The 22,919-nt window shown below is 58.2% G+C and overlaps 1 protein-coding gene and 1 pseudogene across 6 annotated transcripts; one reads left to right on the top strand and one right to left on the bottom strand.

Moving 5' to 3' along the window:
* Positions 1–413: 413 nt before the first annotated feature.
* On the bottom strand, positions 414–532 carry LOC120599429 (uncharacterized; annotated as a pseudogene).
* An 11,205-nt stretch (positions 533–11,737) lies between these two features.
* On the top strand, positions 11,738–22,260 carry TMED3 (transmembrane p24 trafficking protein 3). 6 transcript variants are annotated; one of them, XR_005651870.1, is made up of 6 exons: positions 11,741–11,976; positions 13,416–13,664; positions 18,907–19,030; positions 21,420–21,567; positions 21,672–21,942; positions 22,037–22,260. XR_005651870.1 is itself a non-coding variant. In XM_039858407.1 (3 exons), the coding sequence occupies exons 1-3, from the start codon at positions 11,809–11,811 to the stop codon at positions 17,436–17,438; spliced, it is 642 nt and encodes a 213-aa protein (XP_039714341.1). In that variant the 5' UTR covers positions 11,738–11,808; the 3' UTR covers positions 17,439–17,899. The 6 variants fall into 6 exon arrangements, 2 of the variants coding, with proteins under 2 accessions (XP_039714341.1, XP_039714340.1); XR_005651869.1 differs by having other exon boundaries at positions 22,032–22,260; XR_005651872.1 differs by lacking the exon at positions 21,420–21,567 and having other exon boundaries at positions 21,846–21,942; positions 22,032–22,260.
* The last annotated feature ends 659 nt before the right edge of the window (positions 22,261–22,919 follow it).

Raw genomic sequence — 22,919 nt, 5'->3', positions numbered from 1 at the left:
GGGGGCCACGTAGAATGGGGCGGAGAACCCCTGTCCTCCCGTGCGGCAAGGGGTGCTGGACGCTCCTGGGGGTCACCTGGTGAGACTTGGTTGGGCTCAGAACAACCACCAAAACAGCGTCCGTCTGCATAGTCCAGTCTCCAAGGGTGTGGTTCGCTCTCACAGTCTCACCTCCCTGTCCTGCGATGTGTTTCCAGTTTGTTCGATGGAGCCAAAGACATCCATGTGGCAAGACAGAAAAACACCTTGTGTTACCCTTTGGAGCGTAAGAATATTAATGATTACGGGTGTAGCTCACACTTATCTAGGGCTTACTGGGAACATCTCTGTGCAAAGCCCTTTAATTTTAAAATATCAATAACTTTGTAATGTGCTTTTTCTTTTCTTTCCTTTTTTTTTTTAAAAAAAAAAAACACCTACAGCGCCTGGTCTTCCTAGGCGGTCTCCCATCCAAGTACTAACCAGGCCTGACCCTGCTTAGCTCCTGAGATCAGATGAGATCGGGCACATTCAGGGTGGCACGGCCGTAGACCTAATTTGCTTTTGAATCACTTCCTTTAATGATCACACCCACAGTCTGAGCAAAGCACTGCACTGTCTCCGGCAAGTGTTTGGAACAGGGGTCCGCAGAGGCTAGGCGGCACGTCAGGTCAGATGTAGGTAGCAGATTCAAAATTTGAACTGAGGCTCATCAGACCCCAAAGGTGACGTGCTCTTCACTGCACTGCTCCGAGTAGACCTGGGGCGTGCGGCAGAGTCAGACCCCAGTTTACAGATGCCGTGACAGGCCCCGAGAGGGGATGGACCTTTTCACCTACAAAATATCAGCTGACTACCAAATAGTCCCGAGAGTCAGGTTTTGGGGGCACGAGCATTGTGCACTTGAAGACAGGTCACCTGCCCGAGGACACGTGGCTGGGAGAAGGGATCACGTCCACCTTTTCCAGGTCCGGTCCCGCTCCTTCCACCACAGGCGGGCGGCGGGGGCCGGGGCTTCGTCAGCTTTCCTCACCCTGAATCCCAGGCTGGGAGGGGGCCAGATTTAAGACGTGCGCGCTGAACGGAAGTCCCCAGATCTGCGTGTGGACTCCCGCAGCCCATGTCGCCAGCCCGGCTGTGAATCACGTCCCCAAGGAGAGGCGCAGACGCAGCTCCACTGCGTGGAACTGTTCACCTTTCACACCCAGACTGCCGACTCTCCCGGCAGGTGTCACAGGCGACCTCCGCAGTGGGTGGCGAGGGCCTCGTTCTGGGCCACGACCCAGGAGATCCCACTTAAACCTACATACGGGCACAAGCAGAGCCACTGCTGCCTGCGGACTCGGTTTCCCCGGTCGCTCAGTGGAGCCAGCCGTCCTGTCACGGCACAGCCCCTCCCCGGGCCCGGGTGCCCGCCCCAGAGCTCCCGCCTGGGGTCAGGGACAGGGGAGGCCTCTGAGGCGCTGTTCGCAGAGACCCAGCGGGCATGCCAGCTCCCCCCTGCCTTTCTGCCCCAGCTGCTGCCTGATCGCACTGTGAAAAGGCGGCTTACGTCTGGCGGGAAAGCCCTGAGGCAGCGGATTTCGCTGTGAGTGAGCAATTCCAGAGCACTGAGGGGAGCGCAGGCCCGTCTGCAGCACACGGAGCTGCCGCGAGAGGCAGGAGGGGGAGGGAGCCTGGGGGGCCGGGCATGCAGCCCCAAATTCAACCCTGGGGGAGGAATGTCTTCATCTTTATGGATGCAGGAAGAGTCCAGGCACAGCAAAGCCAGCGCCGGAAATTCCCTTGGCCCTGGATGGAGATCTGAGCAGCTCAGAGCCCAGGCCCCTCCTGCCTCCCACCCCTCACCCCAAACAACCTCTCGTTGACCTGGTGTGGTTTGCGTTTGGGGGAGGGACCCCTCCCATTTCCAGAGTCACCGAGTCACCGACGTTGGAGGCTCAGAGTTCACAGGCAGCATCGGCCCCTTACCATTCACAGATTGCTTGTCGAGAATTTGCTTTATTCAGTCTTTAACTCCTTTACTGATGAGGAGAGCAAAGCTCATAGCGGTCTCTGTCCCCACCCAGATCACACAGCCAGTGAAAGGCACAGCCGGGCCTCTGTTAAATGTGGCCTGTGCTGGGCAGCCTGCTGGGCAGGTGACTGGGTGGTACTACATCTGCTGCCACACCCACCTCCCTCCAGGCTAAGTCAGGTGTTTATTTGTCTGCCACAAAGGAAAATGTGAGTTTCTGGAGGTACAGCGCCCACTTACCTCCAAATACTTAGCCTTTCGCACAGACCCTCCATAGGGCAGCTCGACAGGTAATATCGCTGGACGGATCCTGTGCTCTTGCCACGGCCCCAGAAGGCCATGGATTCTGATGACCAGAAACAGAATCACAATGCCAGCGGCCAACATCTGCATTGTTAGAGGCATGTCCGAGTCTCGGAACAACCCAAAGGCTCCAGCTGTTAACTTCTGGGCCAGAAGGCAGCAGCCCAGAGAAGCCGCCAGCGCGCTGGGCTCCCCACCCGTCCAGTGTCCTGCACCCCACCAGGGCCCCAGCACCCTGAGAAGTGCTGCCTCCGAGCAGCGAGCAAACTCCCCACACAGCGTGCGCTCAGCCAGCGTTTGCTGGGGAGTTCTTGGGCCCTGGCGGACAGGATGTGCAAAGTCGAGGTCTTCCCCTTCAGAGGCAGGAAAGTGGAATGACCCCAAAATGAACCCCCATGTCGCTCATTCGGATCACTCTGTCTGGTCCAATCAGAGAAAACTGCTGAGGCTGCACAAGAAAAAGCAAAAAGCAAACAGCCAGCGGCGCCGTGCAGCCTGCGGGTGCGAGAGGGCAGACACTCAAAGCTTTGTTTTTGCGATGGTTCCGGTAAAGCACGGTGCTTTAGTTGGGCCTGGGATGAGGTTTGTCATACTCGGGGTCACTGACGTTTCACAGCAGAGAAATCTGTCCTCTGAGGCCTCAGGCTGGGGCCGGGCCCTCTGTGCAGTGGGGGTGTGACAGAGAAGTCCTGCTGGCTTCCAGCAGTCCCTTCATGCGTTCGTCCGTCCCTTTGGCCAGCCGGCCTTTGTCCAGGAAACACTCACCGGGCAGCTGCTGCGAGCTGGGTCCTCTCGGGCAGCCGGGAGAGATGAGCAGGAGACCCTTCCTGCCGTCGAGACTCTCTCAGTCTGGGGAGAGACGTGTCATGAGCAGCCAGTGCCAAGGCTGCGGCAGAGGGCAGCTCTGAGACTGCGAGCTCGGAGGACGGCCCCGACACAGGCCGGGCCACAGGCATCATGTCTGTGATGTCCCCGATGGCTTCCACACAGTGGGGCCCGTCCCTGGGCCGTGGAGCCGGTGGCCATCTGCCTGTGACCGGAACTTCCACAGGGACAACAGCAGGTCACTCTGCAGGCCCCCAGCCCCTGCTCCCCGCTCCCAGTGCCGACAGCTCGCACCTAGGCCCAGCCTGGCGTTGCTGCATGCCCAGTGCCACCCCAGCCGGCCGCGGCGCGGGACTTCGGGCTCTGTTTCTGTGCCACTTCTGTGCGTCCCGAGTGTACACCGCAGCGTCCAGCCTGCAGGTGCTAGAACCCTTGCGAGCCAGCTGGTTTTTATTTGCACACAGTCATAAGGCATTTGCGAGTGCTCAGGGTGTGAACTCCGCTGCTCTGTCTCCCCGTGACTGGCCCGCCCGTGTCGCTGTCACTGGGAGGCCTCTCCCTCTGGGCAGCAGCCCCCTGCTGATGGCGCAGCCTACTTCCAGAAAGGCCAGTCACTTACAGGAGAGAGGAGGTCAGCTTGTGTATTTAAAAATGCTGGTCTCACATCTGTTCACAGCTCCCCTCACCTTTCCCTTCAGAGCAGGGGATACCGGGGGCGCTGGCGCCTGGGGACCTGGGGACAGTGCTGTTGTGCCAGCAGCTTCTCTGGGCCCCCGTTTCCTGACTCTGCGTGGGCGGGCCTTCAACTCTGGCCTGCCTGTGACTGGGGGGCCTCCGGCCACCGGAGCAGGGACAGTGATAAGCGGCGGCAGTCCCAGCCTCTAGTCCCAGACTCCTGGTGGTGGGGGAGCGTGCACTTGATGGCCGGCAGGTAGGGTCAGACACTTTAAGAGGGTTCCAGAGGCAGCACAGTCTCCACTCGGGCCGTCCCCTGCTCAGGCTACCCCAGCTCCCCGCACTGGTCACAGGGGACAGTCCAAACGCCTCAGCTCATCGGTCAAGGCTCTTCAAGCACTGGGCCGCTTTTCCCCTTTAATTTACGTTTCTATTAAAGTGTCACATTTGTGTGTACGTTCGAGTATTACAGTGTGCACATCTTCAGCATGCGGCCTGATGACCCTAAACCCTTACGCAGTGTACACCTACGGCGCTGTTAGCCGGGCAGGGCAGCGGATCATACGCTGCTCTTCCCTGCACTGCCGTGACCCTGTCCAGGCTCTGCAGACAGGTCTGAGACTGCTGGGGATGAGAAGCCGTGCTCACAGCCGGTTCTGGATGGCTTCCCCATCTGCACTCGTATTATTTTTTTAATTTTGGGAAAAGACACATAGCATGAGATCTATACTCAACGAGTTGTTCCATATACAACACGGTGTTGTGTGCTGTCTTCTGGAAGATCTCTTGTTCCACCACGGGGCCGGAACCCTGTGCCCACTGGGCATACCACCCCCCCCCCCCCCGCCTTTTGCTCCCAGCCCACCGCGCCAGGCCACGCCTGGTCTGCTCTGCTCCTGTGAGCTCAACTGCAGTCTTGCTGTCATGGATACCACTATCATGAACATGGGTGTACAAATGTCTCTTTGAGATCTTGCTTTCAGTTCTTTTAGATAGATACCAAGAAATGGGATTAAGGGATCATTCAGTATTCTGTTTCTAAATTTTTAGGGACTGCTGCTGTCCGGAGCTGCAGTTGACAACCCCGTGCCTGTGATCGGAGGTGGCGGGTGTGCGGGAGGAGGGCTGGCAGAGGCACTGTGATGACATCTTCGATTCTTTGAAAATAAATGCCTAGTAAGAGGGGCATGTGAAATGCGCAGAGGGGCGTGTGGCTGGAGGTCGGGGCGTGGGGGTGCAGGGTGTTTTGGGGGTGCCGGGTGAGTCTCTTCTCCGTGCCGGATAGGGCAGCTGTCCGTCCAGCCTGGGGGGGACTTGCACCTGAAATGCTGTCATCGAGTAAGTCTTCTGTCCCCACGCTAACATCTCAGGAGGGCAGGACCTGACTGCCAGTAAGGCCAGGTGTTTAGTGTCATGGACGTTATCGGAGCTTTTTCTGACAGTCTGGGAAAAGGAGCAGGAGTCAGCAGTAGGAGGGGGCTGGCGGGGAGAGGGGTACCTTGGCAAGGGGAGATAATTATTATGCAGATATTATTTTCCCATCAGTACTTAACCTTTTCTGGTTATAAAAGTAAATATAGATTCACTATAGAAATTTTGGAAAAGAGAAAAGTATAAAGGAGAAAATGAGACTATCCTATACGTTACATCTCGGCGATAATTGTCGTGGACATTTTGGTGTGTATTTTTCTAGATTTTGGTTAAGAGCATGGCCTCTGGAGTCAGGAAAACTTCCAGCTCCAGTAACTCTTGCCTTCCTTCCTCCCGTAACTTTCTCCTGGGCACCCTTGGGACTTTATTTCCATCATATAGTTGTCATTAGCGCTGGTCTCCAGATGTTTCTGGGACCCCTCCCCCCACTTGCGAGGGTGCATTTCCTGGCTCCTTTTCAATTAACGTGGTTAGTTTTGGCCCACGAGTTGTGAACAGAAGTGACGTGCTGTTTCTGGGCTGGAGTTCTAAACTGCCGACGAAAGGCCCTCTGGACTTCGTTCCCTGTAACAGGCGATGGACGACAGCAGCCCCTCTGTTACCCGGAGCTGGGGTTCCTGATGGACTGCGACGAGCGGGTCCCCCTGCGGGCTTGGGGCACGCCTGCAACGTGAGCAAAAGTCATTCCTCCTTGAGTTCGTAACGCCGTGAGCTTGGTGGGGTTTGTCGCAGAGTGCAGCCTGGTCCATGCGGCCGAGGTCATGCGTGAGGCCGTCTGCAGCAAGGGCCGGGCACGCAGAAAGGGCTGAATATACTCGTGGAATGTGTAGCTGCAAGAAAAGTGAGGTGAGCCCGGCCTGGCTCGTTCTTGACGAACACGTGCTAGCTCCTAGCCATCCCCGGGCAGTGCCCAGTAGCCATCGACCTCCCAAGCGGCTCTGGAATCTTGCCTAAGATTGGTGCCACGTTTGTTGTCTAGAGTGTATGGCATCCAACTGCGTCTTTGTTTTTCAAAGATGGGACCACCACTTAACAGCAGGGTGCTTCGAGCAAGTTACTTAGCTCTCTGTGTCAAATTTTCTTTCTCCGTGAAATGGGGAAGATGATAACACCTACTCTAGAGTATTTTGGGAAGGACTGGATAAGATAATGCATACACGTCCCTTGACCGTGCCCTGGCCCCTGGGGTGGGGGGGCTTGATCAATGTTCCGTATCATCATTGTTGTTGTTATTGATTATTGATAGTGGATTATTGATTATTGATCTCACCTGCAAAGTTTTCTGTTCAGCACATACCGAGCTTATTCTCTGAGTGACTCGTTGTGTGCACCAGGAGTACAAAAGCATGGGAACGGCTTCCTGCCACCTAGGGCAGGGGCGGCCACGTGTGTGAATACCTAGCGTTCCGGGCAGATGGCGCTAAGCGTTCCGGGGCGGGGGATAAGCCGAGGTCAAGGGCTGGTGGGAGAACCCTTGCCCCCACGCTGAGTGGGGTTGATACAGAAAGTCTGGCTGCCTGGCCATCTTCTTGCAGTGGCCATGTTTCTGTGTCTCTGGTGATGTAGCTGACAGCCCCGCCTGGTGCCCGCGGGCTTGGCTGGGTAATTTTTGGAATGGTCCTATAATAGTTTCACCTCTGTGAGTACAGGCAAAGCTCAACAGATGTCTCCTGTAACTTACAGGAGGCCCCCTGATGTACCGGAGACACTGACTGGATGTCAGGTGCTCACTTTGCTGCCAAAGGAAGTGCCAGGTTCCAATGATACTCCATGGTTAGGCTTCCCGTGATTTCCTTCCTGGACCGGTGACAGCCTTCCCGCCTCAGCCACTTCCTGCTGCGAAGCGGTCTTCGTGCCTCGAACGCTGTCCTGCGAGGCCTGTCCTCAGCATTGCTACTCCCGAGTTGCCATCTGCCTGCTCAGGAGACTCCGTGGTTTTCTGTTTCACGGTCTGTTACATTCCTCAGTGACCCTGAGCACGGACTGTCCGCCTCCTGGTCTCACAGCTTTGGACTCTGTGGGTTTAGAGGTCTTGACCTCTGGGTGGAAGGAAAGATTACACAAGGGCTGTGACGGGAGTTGCGATAAATTTCAAATGGTGGCTGCTGCTAGGTCCCTTTGGGCCCTTTGGGCTCTTTGTGCTAACGGGGCAAGAAGGCGTGACCGTTCTGGTCCTGGTGACGACTGGAAGCAGGTGAAGGCAGGGCTGCTGTCCTGCAGAGGTGGGCACAGAGTGTGTGGCCCCCAGGCGGGGCGCTGGGACATCTCCTGACAGGAAAAGGTCAAACGCTGCAGCCGCAGCCGCAGAGGGGCATCGTGACCAGGGGCTGAGGCCATCAGGGCCGATCCCGCATGGATGGTGGATGAAGGAGTCGGTGAGCGCCGCATGTGACCTTGGCGCAGGCTGGTGACACAGCCGTAGTTCTTGCAGCCTCCCCCCCCGGAAGTGTCAGCGCCTTTGCTCATGGGGGCTTCTCTGCCAGGGGTGCCTTTGCAGCCTCCGACCCGCTCGGCTCTCCTGAGTCTCTCCCTCCCGGCATCCCGTACAGCCATCGAGTCTCCGTCCGTGGGGCGGATAGCACTGCTGCGTGACGGGCCTTGACGTCCATCTTCCGCAGCGGACGCAACGCGCTCCGTGGCGGAGTGAGGACGTCATCTTCGCAGCACAGGTACCACACGAAACCCAGAAGGCGCTCTGCAGACGCTCACGGAACGAAGTAGCAGCTCCCCGCATTTCTGCAGCGCATCCACGTCGCTCTGCTTAGGGATCCCGTGATAAGTCCGCCTCTTAGGTCACCACACGCATTAACCCCCCTTACTCCAGATGCTTAGTGCGCAAAAGCGCTTCGGGAGCCGTAGCCTCCCGAAGCACGGAAGGGCTGTGGCGGGTCAGGGTTAGGGAGCGGCCGCTGCCCCGCCTCCTCCCAGAGGGGACCCTGGCCGTGCTGTCCGGGGCCCTCGGGGCCCTCGGGCTCTTCGCTCAGCCCTGCTGCGGGAGCACCGGCGCGTGCGCCTCCTCACTCTGCCCGCTGCACCTCCGAAAGCTCCTGTCTGGGACGGCAGGCTTCGCCTCCCACTGCAGACAGGTTTCTGCGCTACCTTCGTTGCAGGTAATCAGTCCAAATTGGGTTTCTATTCAGCACCTCCTACGCCTCCCTGTTAACTCTGAACGCTGACAAACACCAGAAGATTCGTGTAAAAATATTTCTCCCGTAGAGGAGTCGCTCCTCGTTCCAGGTTCCTCTGTTTAATGCCATCTGGGAAGAGTTGACTGTAGATTTAATTATGATTTTCCTGAAGCCTGACATCGCTCCGTCAGGCGTGGAGTGAGCACAGGGCCTGCGGAGGTCTGGCCCGAGCGCCCGGATCTTGTCCAGCTCAGGGTTAGGGGTGCTGGTGTTTACCTGGACTGGCAGGATAGGGCACAGGTGAGGAACACCTGCTGTTTATGGCTCAACAGCGTGGGCAAAGGTCATACGGTGTCGCCAGCCCCCGTAGCGTCTCGTGCTGTTGCTACTGCTCTTCCCTTGGTACTGATGATGGACCAGAAGCCTGGAGAGTGACACCTTGCACGGCTCTCAGTGGTGGCTGAGATCCCCGTCCAGTTCCCCGCCCTGGGGTCGGCGCCTTCCTCAGCAGGCCCTGTGACCGTAGCACTCACACCCTCTGTGCTTTCCGGAGAGGGAGGCGTCAGAGCCTCAGCTGACTGCTGTCCCTGGGCAGCAGGAGGGCAGGGTGCTGCTGCTGGGACCTAGTAACTGAATCCCGCAGCACCGTCCCTCCGTGGAGAGGCCGTGGAGATGGCACGGGGCCCCGTGTCCTGCACGTGTGTAGGAGGCCGGACTCGCAGGGAGAACCTGGTGGAGCCTGTAGCACCAGCAGTCCGGGGACCCCCTGTGTGAGCCCACCTCCGCTCTCGTGAAGCAGACGTGCCGGACCCCAGAGGACGCGGGGCACCCCTCTGGCAGAGGCCGGGCCCGGGAGGGAGTGCCCCATGGCTCATACACGCACACCGTCCGGATCTTGGAGCATCAGTGCGGTGACGCCTCGCCATGTGCCCGCACTCCTTTTAACTGACTGTTGCCATGGCAGCGCGAGAACCGCTGGGAGACTTGGCCTTTCAGGCAGCACCCAAGATGCTGGTGCGCTCTCCTCCCTCGGACTGCCCTGCGGGCCGGGTGGTCTGCTTAGATCCCTGCCTGCAGCGGTAGGGCCGGGCAGGGCTGAGCAGGGCCCCGGGCTCCTGGCCCGCCTTCCGATGCAGTGACACCGGCAAAACCGCCTCCCCTCGCCGTCTGGCGGGGGGTCCATTAGCTTAGTCATGCATGAAAGCACTGCCTCGCGCTCGTTAGTTAGCGCCGTGGCCTGTGTCTCGGTGGTAACACCAGTCCCGGCTCTGCCCCTCACCGGAGATGTGTGGGCTGCGTCTGCTAGCATTCTACGGCATCCCCGAAGTCTGGACACAGACAGGGTCATTTATTTAGTGACAGGTGGGCGATGTCCTTTACGACACCGCACACAGGTGCTCTCATTTCTAGACATCCTGGACCCCTGTAGAACCAGGTGCAGTGCCTGCCCCCGAGGTAGAGGTGGGCACTGACAGCTGCAGGGAGCTCTCTGCCTCTTTGCACCATGGTTACCTGGCGGCCCCCCCTTGCCTGGTCTTTACTTCCTTGAGGGCAGGGACCAGGAGTCCTTCACACTCCAGCACCCGGGGCCAGCTGGAGGATGGGTGGACACTTGCTCAGTATTTGCTGAATGAAGGAAGGAAGGAGTGCATACGAGGGCCAACGTGAGTGCAAGTGTGATGCTGTGTTTTGTAGTAGGAAACGTGTATTTGGTCTTCGTCCCTGTGTCTGGCACATGGCTCCCAAAACACTTGGAATTTTCCCCGTGTTCAGAGTGACAAAGGTGTCTTTTGTTATGAGGTGACTTTTGGAATGCCTCAAGTCACCTAAGGATGGAGCCAGCCGGTCTCCTGACGTCAGGGTGGAGAGGAGCCTGGAGGTTGGGTTCACACACCGATGGCAGATGACTTCATCAGTCACGTGAAAACCCCAAAGGACGGGTCTGGACAGCTGCTGGGTTGGTGGACGCGTGCAGACGCGGGCAGAGTGGCCATCCAGAGCACACGGGAGGCCCACAGCCTACCCAGACCTCGCCCGGGGTGTCTGTTCCATCTGGCTGTTCCTGAGTTGTATCCTTTGGTAGTAAACTGGCAGTCTAGCGAGTAGAACGTTTCTCTGCCTTTTCTGAGGCGCTCTAGCAAAGCAATCAGACCCAAGGCCGGGGGCGTGGGAACCTCCAGTCTCGCTGGTTGGTCAGAAGCCCAGGTGACAACCCAGATTTGTGATGGGTGTTGATAGTGTGTGTGTGTACTTTTTAGGTGGGCAGGAGAAGGGGAGCAAAGAGCACCTGGTAGAGAAAATCTAGGGCCCGTGGATCTGGTTGAGGGCAGACAGTCCATTGCTTTCCGTCATCAGCTCTGCGAGGTGGACGTGATCACAGGCCACGAAACAACGTGCCAGAGCACGAGTCACAGAGGACCCTGGTTCTGTGCAGGCCGTTAAGTCCTCACTCAAGCTGCACTGCCGAAGTGCTTTGCTAAGTGTTGGTGGTGCTAGTTCACACTAATCTCTCTAGTAGTACCTGGCCGTGGAGATGGCAAGGTCCCGTGTAGAATTTTTCTGAGCCGTCAGCCCAGATCTGGCAGCCTGAGCATCCTGTATGGTGAAGGCGCTACATTCGGAGCGGTGAGCCTAGGTGGAACATGAGCCTGTGTGTCACACGAAGACGTGCCATTGGGCACCCACGTGCCATCACCGCCTGCAGTCTTTCTCCAGGTGGCCGTCAGGACTGCACCTGTGTCACCCGTCAGGGAACAGGTCGGGAGAGCCCTTGACTGAGATGGACTTCAGTCTCCTTTGTCAAGGGGAGGACTAAGACCAATTTTAGTTCGTTTTGGAAAAGTAAGGAAATGGGACATTTCTTACACCCAGGACATGCAATGAAATTCACAGCATTCCACACCCTGTAGTCCAGGTTACAGGGCCACATGCACGCAACAGGAAGCACAGCCGGGCGTCAGGACCTGCAGAATGAGGAACCGTGAAGGGCGGACGGGAAGTCAGGGGAGGTACAGTGTTGTACAGCTGTAGGGTCCGGTCAGGTCAGGGCGGGGCAGGCGTCTGGCAGTCCTCAGGGGCCGCGGGGTCGGGGAGGGTGACCCCGTGGAGCAGCTCCCGCACAGTGGTGAGGACGGGGTTCTTTTGAAATCGTCGAGTTAAAATGTCTTGTCACTCATTGGAGAAAAGGGCAGTAAGCATTGTGCGGAAAGCCTGCGGGGAGAAGAGGAAGGTGACAGCGTCGCCGCAGAGCCCTCGCGGAGCAAACCCACCAGCTCGGCATCCTGCAGCCCCGAAGCCGGGCGGGCCGGTGCGGTGCGCACGCGCGGAGAGCCGGAGGCCCGCCCCTCCCCCGCGCCTGCGTCCTGGGCGCCGCCCTCCCGGAAGCGCGCGGCCGCTCGCGCCACGTCTGTCCCCGCGCTGCCGCCAGCCGTCCCCGGGGACCGGAGCGCCATGGGCCGCGCGGCCCCACACCCGCCGCCGCCGCTGCTGCTGCTGCTGCTGCTGCTTGGGCTCGAGCGGTCGCAGGGCGCCGAGCTCACCTTCGAGCTGCCGGACAACGCCAAGCAGTGTTTCCACGAGCAGGTGGAGCAGGGCGTCAGGTTCTCCCTGGACTACCAGGTGCGCGCTCCCTCCGCCCTTGGCAGGTGTCGGCCTGCAGCGGCTCCGCGCCCGGCGTGGGGACGGCCGGGGCGGCCCCGCGGGCCCTGGACTCAGGAGTGCCGCCTCTGCTCAGCTGGGGCGTGGGCTGTCTGCCCCGCGGCTCTTGGACTGCGCTGTCCTACGGCGCGGTGCGTCCTGAATAAATGGCTCCTAGAGGAAGTGGGGTTGTGGTTTAACCGCCCCCCTCCAGCGTTTAAGCCATTGTCGGGGTGAGCGCGGAAGCGATGAGAACGGGCGCTTTTGAAAGGGCGTCTCAGGGCAGGCCTGGAGCCCTCAGTGTTTACCGGGAGCAGTGTCGTGGCCGCAAGGTGTGGCTGTCGCCATATGGCTCAAGAAAGCCCCCCTCCCGCACCTGTACCCCTGGCTCCTTTGAGAGATCTCGGGGCTCACAGTTTTGGGGAGCCCGTCCTGGGTGAGGGAGCTGCCCCTAAGAGTCAGCAGATCTGGCGATGGGGGACTGAGTGGGAGTCATACCTGGACTCCATGTGCACCTGGACAGTGCCGCTGGCGTTCCAGAGACCGTGTGGCATCAGCAGCAGGAGTGGGGCTGTCCCATTGAAGGGCCCTGGCTCTCTGTGGCGAAAGCCACTCAGAGAGGCTCATGCGTGCATGGTGGTCTCCCAGCCCTCGATTCGGCCATTTACACTCCTCTGTGGACAATGTGCAAATTGTGGCTGGGTCGAGTGGGCGCAGCCTAGGTCCGATCAGCCAGGAAGATGCCCGCTGTGAGGCTGCGGAGACCGAGAGGCCATATGGCCAGTGCTGGGTTGGGAGTCCCTGCCAAGGAGCACTCACACGGGCTCTGGCACCGCTGGCCTCCGGAAGCACCCTGCTCCCCAGGCACCTTCCTCCTGGGCAGGGAACCTTCTGTACTTTGGGGGCCGCGGGTGTAGCCACGGAGCCCTGTGTGGTTTCGCCCTGTGTAGGTCTTAGCCTTTCTTACGGTGATCCCGGGGCTCTCCCAGCTGGGACGGTGGCAGACTCTGTCTGTGACTGCTTTGTCTGCCTTCGCCTTCTCCTCCGTCCCCTCATGATCACCTTGACACTTAGTAGACCGTTCACCAGGTGGCGTAACCGCCGACCTCAGTTTCCTGTCGTGTAAACGGGCAGGGGGAGGTTCCTAATGCTTTTGCCGAGCAGAACTTTCGGAGTCAGGTGGCCTGGGACTCAGATCTCAGACCTCAGCCTGTCCCTTTCGAGCAGTATTTTCATGGCCCACAGACTTAATGCCTGTTGGCCTCGGAGTCATGCTCTGAAGTGGCAGTGTCACTTTAGAAGGTTATGAAGTTCAGTCAAGTGGGAAGATGTCTGTGAAGTCAGTCTCGGCGCCCGGCCGGCCGTTAGTGCTGGTGCTTGGCCTCTGGTAACAGCAGACTGTGTGTTTTTGTGGTTGTCAGGTCATCACTGGAGGTCACTATGACGTCGACTGCTATGTGGAGGACCCCCTGGGGAACACCATCTACCGGGAAACCAAGAAGCAGTATGACAGCTTCACGTACCGGGCTGAGGTCAAGGGCGTGTATCAGTTTTGCTTCAGTAATGAGTTTTCCACCTTCTCTCACAAGACCGTCTATTTCGACTTTCAAGTGGGCGACGAGCCCCCCATACTCCCAGACATGGGGAACAGGGTCACAGCTCTCACCCAGGTGAGTGGGCGTTGACGGACGGTCCTGGCAGACCCCCCTGGCCTGTTCCTCCTCTCCTGTCCTCGTTGTGGCTCGTGAGCAGTCACCATCTACCCAGCTCCCAGTCTGCAGTGTGTACCGGCTTTGCCTGTGTTGTCACGTCCGGTCCTAAAGGCCACCGTGTCCTCCTGACCGTCCTCTCCAGTCTTTGGTTGGATCCCTGCTGGGCTTCGCTCTGGTGTCCCTTGCTCCCTGCTTCGGGCCGGCTCACAGCAGCAGTCCAGAGAGCCCATAGCACATGCCTTGCCGCTGACGGGACGTGTCTGCATCGTCAAGGCCAAAGTCCCGCTCTGTACAGGTACCGATTAGGGTAACAAGCTGCTGTAACACGCAGACCCAAATATCAGTGGCTTAGCACGACAGTGTTTTCCTCAGCGAAATGAGCACGTGGAGTCAGGTGGGGGCGGCGGCTTTCTATGGCGTGGCCGAGGGATCCCAGCTCTCTCCTGTCACCTTGCTGTCCTTGAGCGCCTTCTGCCTCTAGCCACCAGAGGAAGGAGAGAGTGAGAAAGCCCCCCCTCCCTGCTCCTAAACACCCTGGCCGGAAGCAAGACATGTCACTTCCACTCACACCCCACGGTCGAGAAGGGCTGTGTGGCTGTCCAGGTGACGGGAACAGGGCGGGCGGGGCTGGCAGACACCTGGCAACAACTCCATGCTCGGTAGAGAAATGATGACATCTTTGGGGAACAGATGCTCAGCTCTGCCCCTGTGGCTCTCCAGGTCAATTACAACTGGGTCCCGGCTGCCTTCGTCAGGCTTCTCTCCTGCTACTTAAGCCCCGCCTTCTCTCCTCCCACACAGAGGCCTGGCCTTATTCCCTGTGTCCCCAGCGTGTCCCCAGCACCCTGGTGCATGGGGCGTGGCTCAGGATGGGAGTTCACTGAATAGTTGCCAGGTGCCCGAGTGGCAGGGCCCGGAGAGACCCGCAGGACAGGGCTGGCCATTTTGGCTGCACCTGGTCCACAAGCAAAGCCAGAGCGTCTGAGACCACTGCGAGGCCACACTGCCTCCCGGGCTGCCCTCCAGGGTGGCCACGTGTTCCATTCACCGGTGGCTTTCGCCGTGGGCTTGCGTGCTCAGTCTTCCATGTCCGGGGGCAGAGGGGACTCAGTGCTGCGTGTTCCAGTGCGGTATCTGCTGTCCACGTGTGGCGCTTTAAAGTAAGCTTCACCTCCTCACTTGCCGTACAGAGGCACCTGTAGTGCTCAGTCGTGGCAGGTGACCCGCGGCCGTGCGTGGGAAGGCCCACGTGACAGGAGGAGCGACCTGCGCCACCTCCTGCCGAACCTCTCGGGAGTCGGTTCCTTCCATGTGTCCCTCTGCTGCCCGTGCCTTGAGCGGGCTGTTCTCACGTGTGTCATCCTCTTGTCTGCACCGGTGGGCGCTTGGTCCCCACACTGCCGGTGGTGTGAGCGTGAGGTGGAGTGGCACTGTCCCTTCCCTCGGAGGCATCGTGTGCAATATGAGCCCACGACCACTGAGCCCAGGAACCTTGAACAGAGCTGCGACGTGGGCGAGGCTCCTCAGGGAGGGTCCCTGCATTTTGCCAGCATAGTCATGGAAGTCTTCACAGGCCGAGTTTGGCTTAAAAGTGAGAGTGGCGGTTACAGCCCAGGAATGTGTCAGCAGGCCGGGGGCAGGGGCACGGTGTGCGGGGCCCAGGCGGACAGGCCTGCCTTCTGCTCCCCGCCGGCCGTCATCGTGCGTGGCTGTTGTTTTGCTCTCGCCAGACCCCGTCCAGCACGGCGCTGGGCCGGCAGCCACGTCGCCCGGCACCAGAACCAATACCGGGGCGAACAGCCTACATGTGCCCTCCCTGCCACCAACCTGAGAGGGCGCCGGGGTGTCTCGGGTCTTAGAATTTTTCAGTGCAGTTGATAAACAGCATTATGTTAGATCCAGGTGTACAGCGTAGCAATCAGACGTTGGTACACCGTGTGAAGCAGTCACCACAATGAGCTAGTTTACTAACCGTTTGTCACTCTATGGTTATTACAGTGTTACTGTTACTGTACTGTACAGTGTTCCTTTAAAGACCCCCGGGCTCTCTTCATAGAGTCCCTGGGCGGGACTCTGGCCTGTGGCATCTGGTTCAGGCCTGTAAAGCAACGCCTCACGTGGCGTATGTGACGTTCCCTCTGCCCGGGGTGCTGGCACCGTGGTTTCTGTCTCCTCCCTCCGTTCCACTCCTCTTCCCTGCCCCTCCTCCTCCAGTGATTCTGGACCTCGCAGGAAGGCTGGAGTGCCAACCTGGACCGCTGACTGCCCGGGCCGGGGCCTCCTCCCACGGAGTGCAGTGCTCACCTTGGGTTTTGGTGGGAGGGGAGAAGGCGCGTGTCCACGTATCCACATGTGGGCATCTCCACCCAGCCCGCTCGTGTCAGGAATGACCTGCCAGCCCCGTGAGTCTGTCGCACCCCCCTCATCTTCCCCAGCCTGTCGCCCTTAATCGGGGCCCTCAGCTTTTCTTCCCCGTAGAAGTGTGGTGCCTGACAGTGTTCGCAGCCTCCGGGCTGGTCCTCACCAGTCCCTCTACGTCATGGCTACCAGAGCCTTTCCCGCGAGCTTCACCTGCCCATGTCTCTGATCTCCGGCTGGGCCTCTCCTGCTGCCTCTGCTCCCTGGAGCCCCTCCCATCATCCTCGGCCTGCTGACATCCTGCCCATCCCTGGGGGCTCAGCTGTCACTCCTTGGTGTCCACCCCCATCTCCCCAGGAGGACTGGTCGCTTTCTCTGGGGTGTTTCTGAAGCTCTGCTGGCCCCCTGCCCTTGGCTTTTCTCACGTGATGCTGATTATCACGTTCACTGAGCTTTTGTGAGACCCAGGACGTGTCCTACTCTGAGTCACCTGCCAGTTTCCCCGGGCCTCGTGCAACGCCTGGGAGACGGGAGACGTGATGAGTGCACGTCAGGATGAATGCGTGAGTGAGCGGAGTCTGGGCTGCGAGAGCAGCATGATCGGAAATGCCCGTAGTCTTTATTTTCCAAGTCCCTCTTTGGAGTCCGCAGCCCCACATTCAGCAGCGGCCCGCCGAGGGTCACCAGGCTGACAGGAGTATACAACGAATTTACTTGCTCGGTGCGCCTGTGTCATGGCCATAGGTAGTGACAGGAAGGAGCAGTAGGGAGTCTCGTAGAAACGCCACGTCTTGAGTCCGGTGTGTGCGGGTTCCGACATCTTCCCCGGTTCCTTCCCAGTTGAGCCGCCTCGGCCCTCCCCGTGGCAGTGGGCGTGCCTTCGTGAGTGAGGGCACGAGGCAGTGCTCGGAAGCTTGGCTCTGGCTCAGAGATGTGAGCTCTGCCCCCTGCTCCTGTGTGACTCTGGGCAAGTTCTTTGCCCTCTTTGAGCCTGGTTAGGCTCGTTACAAGGGTTAAGTCAGACCCGTCGCGCAGACCCGAGGTGGCGTTCAGCAGATGTGACCTAGGATGTTGCTGACAGCATCTGCTGTGCTGCGTGCCACTCTGTCTCGGGGTCAGCAACGTGACCGCTCTTCTCTTCCCGCCCAGATGGAGTCCGCCTGTGTGACCATTCACGAGGCGCTGAAGACGGTGATTGAGTCCCAGACGCACTATCGGCTGCGGGAGGCCCAGGACCGGGCGCGGGCCGAGGACCTGCGTAGCCGGGTGTCCTGCTGGTCTGTGGGCGAGACCATCGTGCTGTTTGTGGTCAGCGCCAGCCAGGTGCTGCTGCTGAGAAGCTTCTTCACGGAGAGGCGGGTGGCACGCTCCTAGTGCGGTGTCCTGCCTCGCGGGTCCTCACGCCCAGGCCAGAGCACCCCCCCCGAGGTTCCAGGCTCCCGTCGTGGCAGACGTGCCCTCGCCTCTCCTTCGAGCCAGATGCTCGCCCCCGGCCCCCACTGCCCTGCGTGCCTGGCGCCGGACGCGAAGTTTCGAGGAGGGTTGGGGGGGCCGCCGTGGGAGGGCAGGAGGGGGGCACGGGGAGCCCCAGGTGCCCAAGCCTCCGGGGCACAGCTCCGCGACGCCTAGGTTGCCTGGTCTGCGTGTGCTCTGACGATGCGGGGCCTCCCAGGGCACCCTCTGTGCCTGAGGCGGCTTTGCAGAGCTCCCCGCCACACTGCGATGGTGCCGTCAGCCCCGCGTGCAGGGCACAGCGGCGACCGGGTGCCCCTGCCAGCTGTGTGTCTCTGGCCGTGGGATTCTGGCGAATAAAGACTCAGCGTGAGTGCCGTGCAGATGTGTCCTTCATTGCTTGGCTGGCCAGGGGCTTGCAGCTTGGGGACGTAGCTGTGTGCACGAGTAATCAGTGTCCCTGAGCTCGAGGCGCCCTGGAGGTGGGTGGGGTGCTGTGTGGGGACACGGAGAGGGGGGCCGTTCTCCTGGTTGGACGAAAGCTGTGAAATGGGCCCCAGTCTCCAGAGATGATTGTCAACAACTGCGTCGTCATTTCTTCTGAATGCGGAGGCCGAGGGCAGAGCACGGGCAGACTGAGCAGTGATGAGCGGCTGTCCCAAGCGCCACGTCCACAGGAGCACAGTGGTCTCTTTGAAACTTCAGTCAGACGCTGTCGCTCCTGGTCTGAACTTTTCCGCGGCTCTGGGCGTCACTCATAGTGCACTGCTGAGCCCTCCCTGTGGCCGGCGCACGGGCCTCTCTCCTTGTCGTCCCCTCCACGCCCCCTCACTCCCTCCCTGCACCCACTGCCCACTGGTCTCCTTGCTGCCTCTGCCCCGGGGCCTTTGCACATGTGGTTCCGCTCCCTGGTCTCTGCACGACCTGCCCAATCGTGTCCTCCTGGCCGGATGTCACACAGTCATCGAGGTCTCCCATGAGCACTGATTCAGGAGAGCGCATGGGGGAGTTCAGGTGCATCCAAGCCATTGTTTTAAAGGCACCTTCGTTTAAGATGTCGGCCGAGGGCCGGATCTTCTCTTGCTCTGGACAGTAGTAGTTCACGTACGTGGTTCGGGAGCACAGCGCCTGCCTAGAGCCCTGGCTGCCGTGTGGGGCATATGGCCACCTGCAGCCCACCCCTGGGTACCCACCCCTGAGCTGGAAGGGGCTGCTGGCCGCCTCCGTCCCCCGTGGCGTGTGACCCCTGTGCTGGAACGCCATTGATGAGGTTCTGAACACAGGCAGCAGAGCTGCCATTCATGGTGTTGTATTCTGGGTTCTAATATTGTATGATGTGGAAATTTCATTTCATTTCAGAGTTTCAGGTCCATCTTTTTTCTGGCCATAGGGGAAAATACTGCAGAGCTGACGTCTACAGGCCACTTCATTCCCAGTCTTCACTGGCACGTGTGGTCCCTGATGGCCCATGTTCACGTCACTGGGATCAGCTTCCCCTGAGCGGCAGCACTTGGGTGAGTGTGGTGAGCGTGCCCCGTTGGATGGTGTGGCGTGTCCTGGGGCGTCGGCATTCCTGCAGAGCAGAAGCCGGGGTGCACAGAGGCCGGGACTCCCCGGAGCGGGTCTGTGGGGAAGACCTTGTCCCTGTGACTCTGGTTTAGGCAAAACTGGAAGAGTGCTGCTAGAACTTTCTTGGCCAGACTCACAGGCGCGCACCCTGTGGGCGGGCTGCGGAGCGAGGCTGTGGAGCGAGGCTGCGGAGAGCCCGTGTTCTCGCTGGGCGGCTGCATGGCTGGCTGGAAGCGAGGCCGGTGCGCGTGATGCCGACTTCGGGGCTGAGTGTCTGCCGTGTGCAGCGGGACCAGAGTGTCTCATGCGGACCGCATGAATGTGCACCTTCTAGCGAACACTGTTCCGAGCAGTGCGTGCGGTCCTGCACTTAGTCCCGTGAATGCCACGTGCTGCTTTCATGGCCGGCGGGAGGAGGCAGCCACTGCGCGGGCCTGGTCTCGTCTGTGCGCGTGAGCGGAGAGCCGGCGTCTGCAGAGAACCCCAGTGTGTGGGAGCTGTTCGGGGCTAGTTGATGCCATGAAGGGCTGGAATGTGAGTTACTGAGTCGTGGGGGACAGAGGCCCTCCGTGTGCCAGGCTGGACTTTCCGCTCCTTCCTGCAGACAGCTGGCACAGGTGTCCTCGGGCTGCGGGTGTGCACCGTGTCATGCTCCTGCCATGGTCCCGAAAGGAGGCCCCCCTCCCTGAGAGCGGGTGCCAGCCGTGTCCTTTCATTATTCCCCTGCCTGTCTCATGCGGACCGCATGAATGTGCACCTTCTAGCGAACACTGTTCCGAGCAGTGCGTGCGGTCCTGCACTTAGTCCCTCTGCTGGGTCACCTCGCCCTGCTTGGTCCGCGTGAGGCAGTTCCAGGGCTGGGCTCTCCAGGCCTCGGAATCAGCAGCCCCAGTTGTTGGCCCAGAGGTGGTCATGTGACACCAAGCCGTTCCATCGGAATCGGTGGTATTCATATACAACGTATTAACACTAACATGTGTGACACTGTATGGCGTGATGATTTTATATACACGTTTTCGCGTGACAGCCCCAGCAAGGTTAGTTAACACATCTGTCACCTGACTTATTTTTTTTGGCGTGTGTGCTGGAAAATGTTTAATATCTACTTGCTTAGAAACGTGCAGGTATGCAGCAGAGTTATCGTTAACTGTGAACCCAGGCTGTACGTTGGGTCCCCAGAGCTGACTGTGACCGGGAGTTTGGACCCTTGATCACAATCACCCATTTCTCCCACACACGCCCAGAAGCACCAGTCTGTTCTGTTTTGTACAATGAGTCAGCTCATACAACATGTGTTTGTCTGACTCATTTCATTTAGCATAATGCCCTCAAGGGCCGTCCCTGTTCTTGCCCATGGCAGGGTTTCCTTATTTTTTACGGCCAGTGTGTGCGCCATTGTGGTGAATGTGTGTGTGCGTGTACAGTGCACATATGTACATGCCACGTTCTTCAGTGTTGACGAATATGTAGGTGGTGGTCATGTCTCGACTATTGTGAGCAATGCTAGAATGAAGGTGTGTGTCTTTCCAGGGTGGCGATTATGTCTCATTTGGATAAACATCCAGGATTACTAGATGGTAAGGTAATTCTAGTTTTACTTTCCGGAGGAATCCCCAGGCAGCTCTCCGTCGCGGCCGCACCGGCTTGTGTTCCCCGTTTCTCCCCCTCGTCTCTGAATGGAAGCCTTGCTCCCGGGAGTGAGGTACTGTGTCACTGTGGCTTGGAGTTGTGATTCCCTTGTGATGAGTAGTGTGGAGCACTGGTGATGGCCCTTGGACGGTGTCTTTGGGGCGAGGTAGGAAGGGAGGGAGACGGGCGTCGAGTGACGTAGAGAGGCATCTGGTGCACACAGCGGTGGCTGCGCCAGCTGCAGCATCGGCTCCGCTCTGTGCTCGGATTCCTTGCCTGCCGTTCTCACACCCCCGTCCCCGGCTGGAGCCCCAGGAGTGGGGTGAACCTTGCTTTTGGTCGAGATCGTTACCTGCTCTTTGAATGTCTCTATCGTGTCTTGTAGTCTTCAGCAGAGGTCAGTGTGGACCTTAAGTGGGCCCTGTTTGCTGTTTTATGCATCTACGGTGACAGAGTATTATGTCGATAATGCTTTTGTTGTTCCGTATGTGGTGAGTGTCTTTATCTGAACATGGATATTTTAGAATCAGATTTTCAGATGGCCCAGGGAGGTAAACTGCACACACACTTACAGAAGGCCTCTTTATAGGGAGGTGCTGTAACATTTTGGTGAAGGGCCAAAACCTGGAGGAAAGCTTCTTTTTCCATTAGTCAGGGTCTTGCCAGAAATGCCTGAAAGGTCCTGAGGAAAGTGGTTTCTTTCAGGTCCTGACGTGCAAGGAGCCTGGATGGTTCACGAAAGATTCTGATAAGCATCTGGGCAGACTTGCTATTGTATTATAAACAAGCACAGAGGAAAGGCACAGATGAAATTGTTGTAATAAAATGTCTTGGCATTTTTGATCCATGTCGAGTAAGTAAATCAGAGGGCTTATTTTTTGTTGCCCAGTGTGCACTTGGTCAACCCATCAAGCTCGAGCTAGCAATCTACAGCGATTGCCATTCCTTCTATTCCAGAATAAACTGAAGGAAGGATCACAGGCCAGACACACGCCCTTGAACGTGGAGGCCTCTGATGACCCAATCTGAAAGTCATTCTCTGCTTGGCGGAGTTTCTGCAAGGACGTCCCAGATGGACAGTTACAGCTCTGCATCGGCAGTCAAGACCCTGTCACTGATGTCATCTTTCAGGAAATCTTGGTCTGATGGAAGAAAAACATGCAAACCACTGATGTCCACTCAGTGAGATGCCAGAGAAAGGCCTGGGCAACCACCGCAGCCTGTCAGGGTAAGTGGCAGAGGTCACTGTGGACCTTAAATGGGCTGTGTCCACTGTTTCATGCATCTGGGGTGACACACAGTCTTGTCTTTTCCTAGAACAGACGGCATGGCCACTGGCACCAGAGAACGAGAACGGGACCCATTTGTGCAGTTTGCCTCTGCTGCAGTCCTACAGAGATCACCCAAGTATGTCATCTTTTATCTATTGTCTCTGATTCCAAACACAGCAAAACTCATTTTTGAGACCAAATAGTAAGTTCTAAGAGTATCTAGTCACTGAGATGTAATAATGAAATTATGAAAATAAAGTGTATACAAGAATTTATTCAGTTATCGGAGAATAAGTGAATTCAGGTAATATAAGTTAAAATAATAAAAGAATTTTATGTACACATTAACACATTCAATTAATCATTTATCAATAAAGTATGTAATTAATCTAAATTTATGAACATCACCTGCTCAGTTCATTTGGGCAAGACACATGTAGACACCGATCAATGTAGAGACTTGGATGAGCTCACACTTCAGTTCCGGGAGGATCCGGGTTTGGGAGAGTGGAAGGAGGACGGACGGGCCAGCCGCGGAGCTGCCCAGCATTTTCGCATTCACCCGGGGGCGGTCTAGCGTTTTCCATAATCAAATAAAGATCTGTTCCCCAAAGAGAGACCACAAAGAACTCAACCTGACCCAAAGACCACAGTCGGTTCTTAGAGAGACCCCAGTCTGAACAATGAGAAAACCCAGAGGCACCAAAGCCCCAGAGACAGAGACTATAAACCTCATCTGGCAGAGAGAGACCTCAGAGGTTGCAGAGAACCCCCACCCTGGCCCAGGGAGAAACCCCAGAGGTCCCAGAGACCCCAACCCGGCAGAGAGAGACCCACAAGACCCAGATACCCCAATTCAGCCCAGAGAGAGACGCCACAGGCTCCAGAGACCTCAACTAGCCCAGAGACACCAGCGTGGCCTAGAGTGAGACCC

Source organism: Pteropus medius, unplaced genomic scaffold (genome assembly GCF_902729225.1).
Source record: "Pteropus medius unplaced genomic scaffold, Ma_sr-lr_union100, whole genome shotgun sequence".
NCBI classification, from domain to species: Eukaryota; Metazoa; Chordata; class Mammalia; order Chiroptera; family Pteropodidae; genus Pteropus; species Pteropus medius.
Note: the sequence above shows the minus strand (reverse complement) of the source record. Positions and strands in the feature narration are given on the sequence as shown.

Bases quoted from the DNA above. Each gene is read 5' to 3' on its own strand.
- TMED3 (XM_039858407.1), top strand. From the start codon at position 11,809: ATGGGCCGCGCGGCCCCACACCCGCCGCCGCCGCTGCTGCTGCTGCTG. The intron at 11,977-13,415 runs GTGCGCGCTCCC...TGTGGTTGTCAG, and splicing joins GGTTCTCCCTGGACTACCAG to GTCATCACTGGAGGTCACTA. The intron at 13,660-17,208 runs CCCAGGTGAGTG...CTTCTCTTCCCG, and splicing joins GAACAGGGTCACAGCTCTCA to CCCAGATGGAGTCCGCCTGT.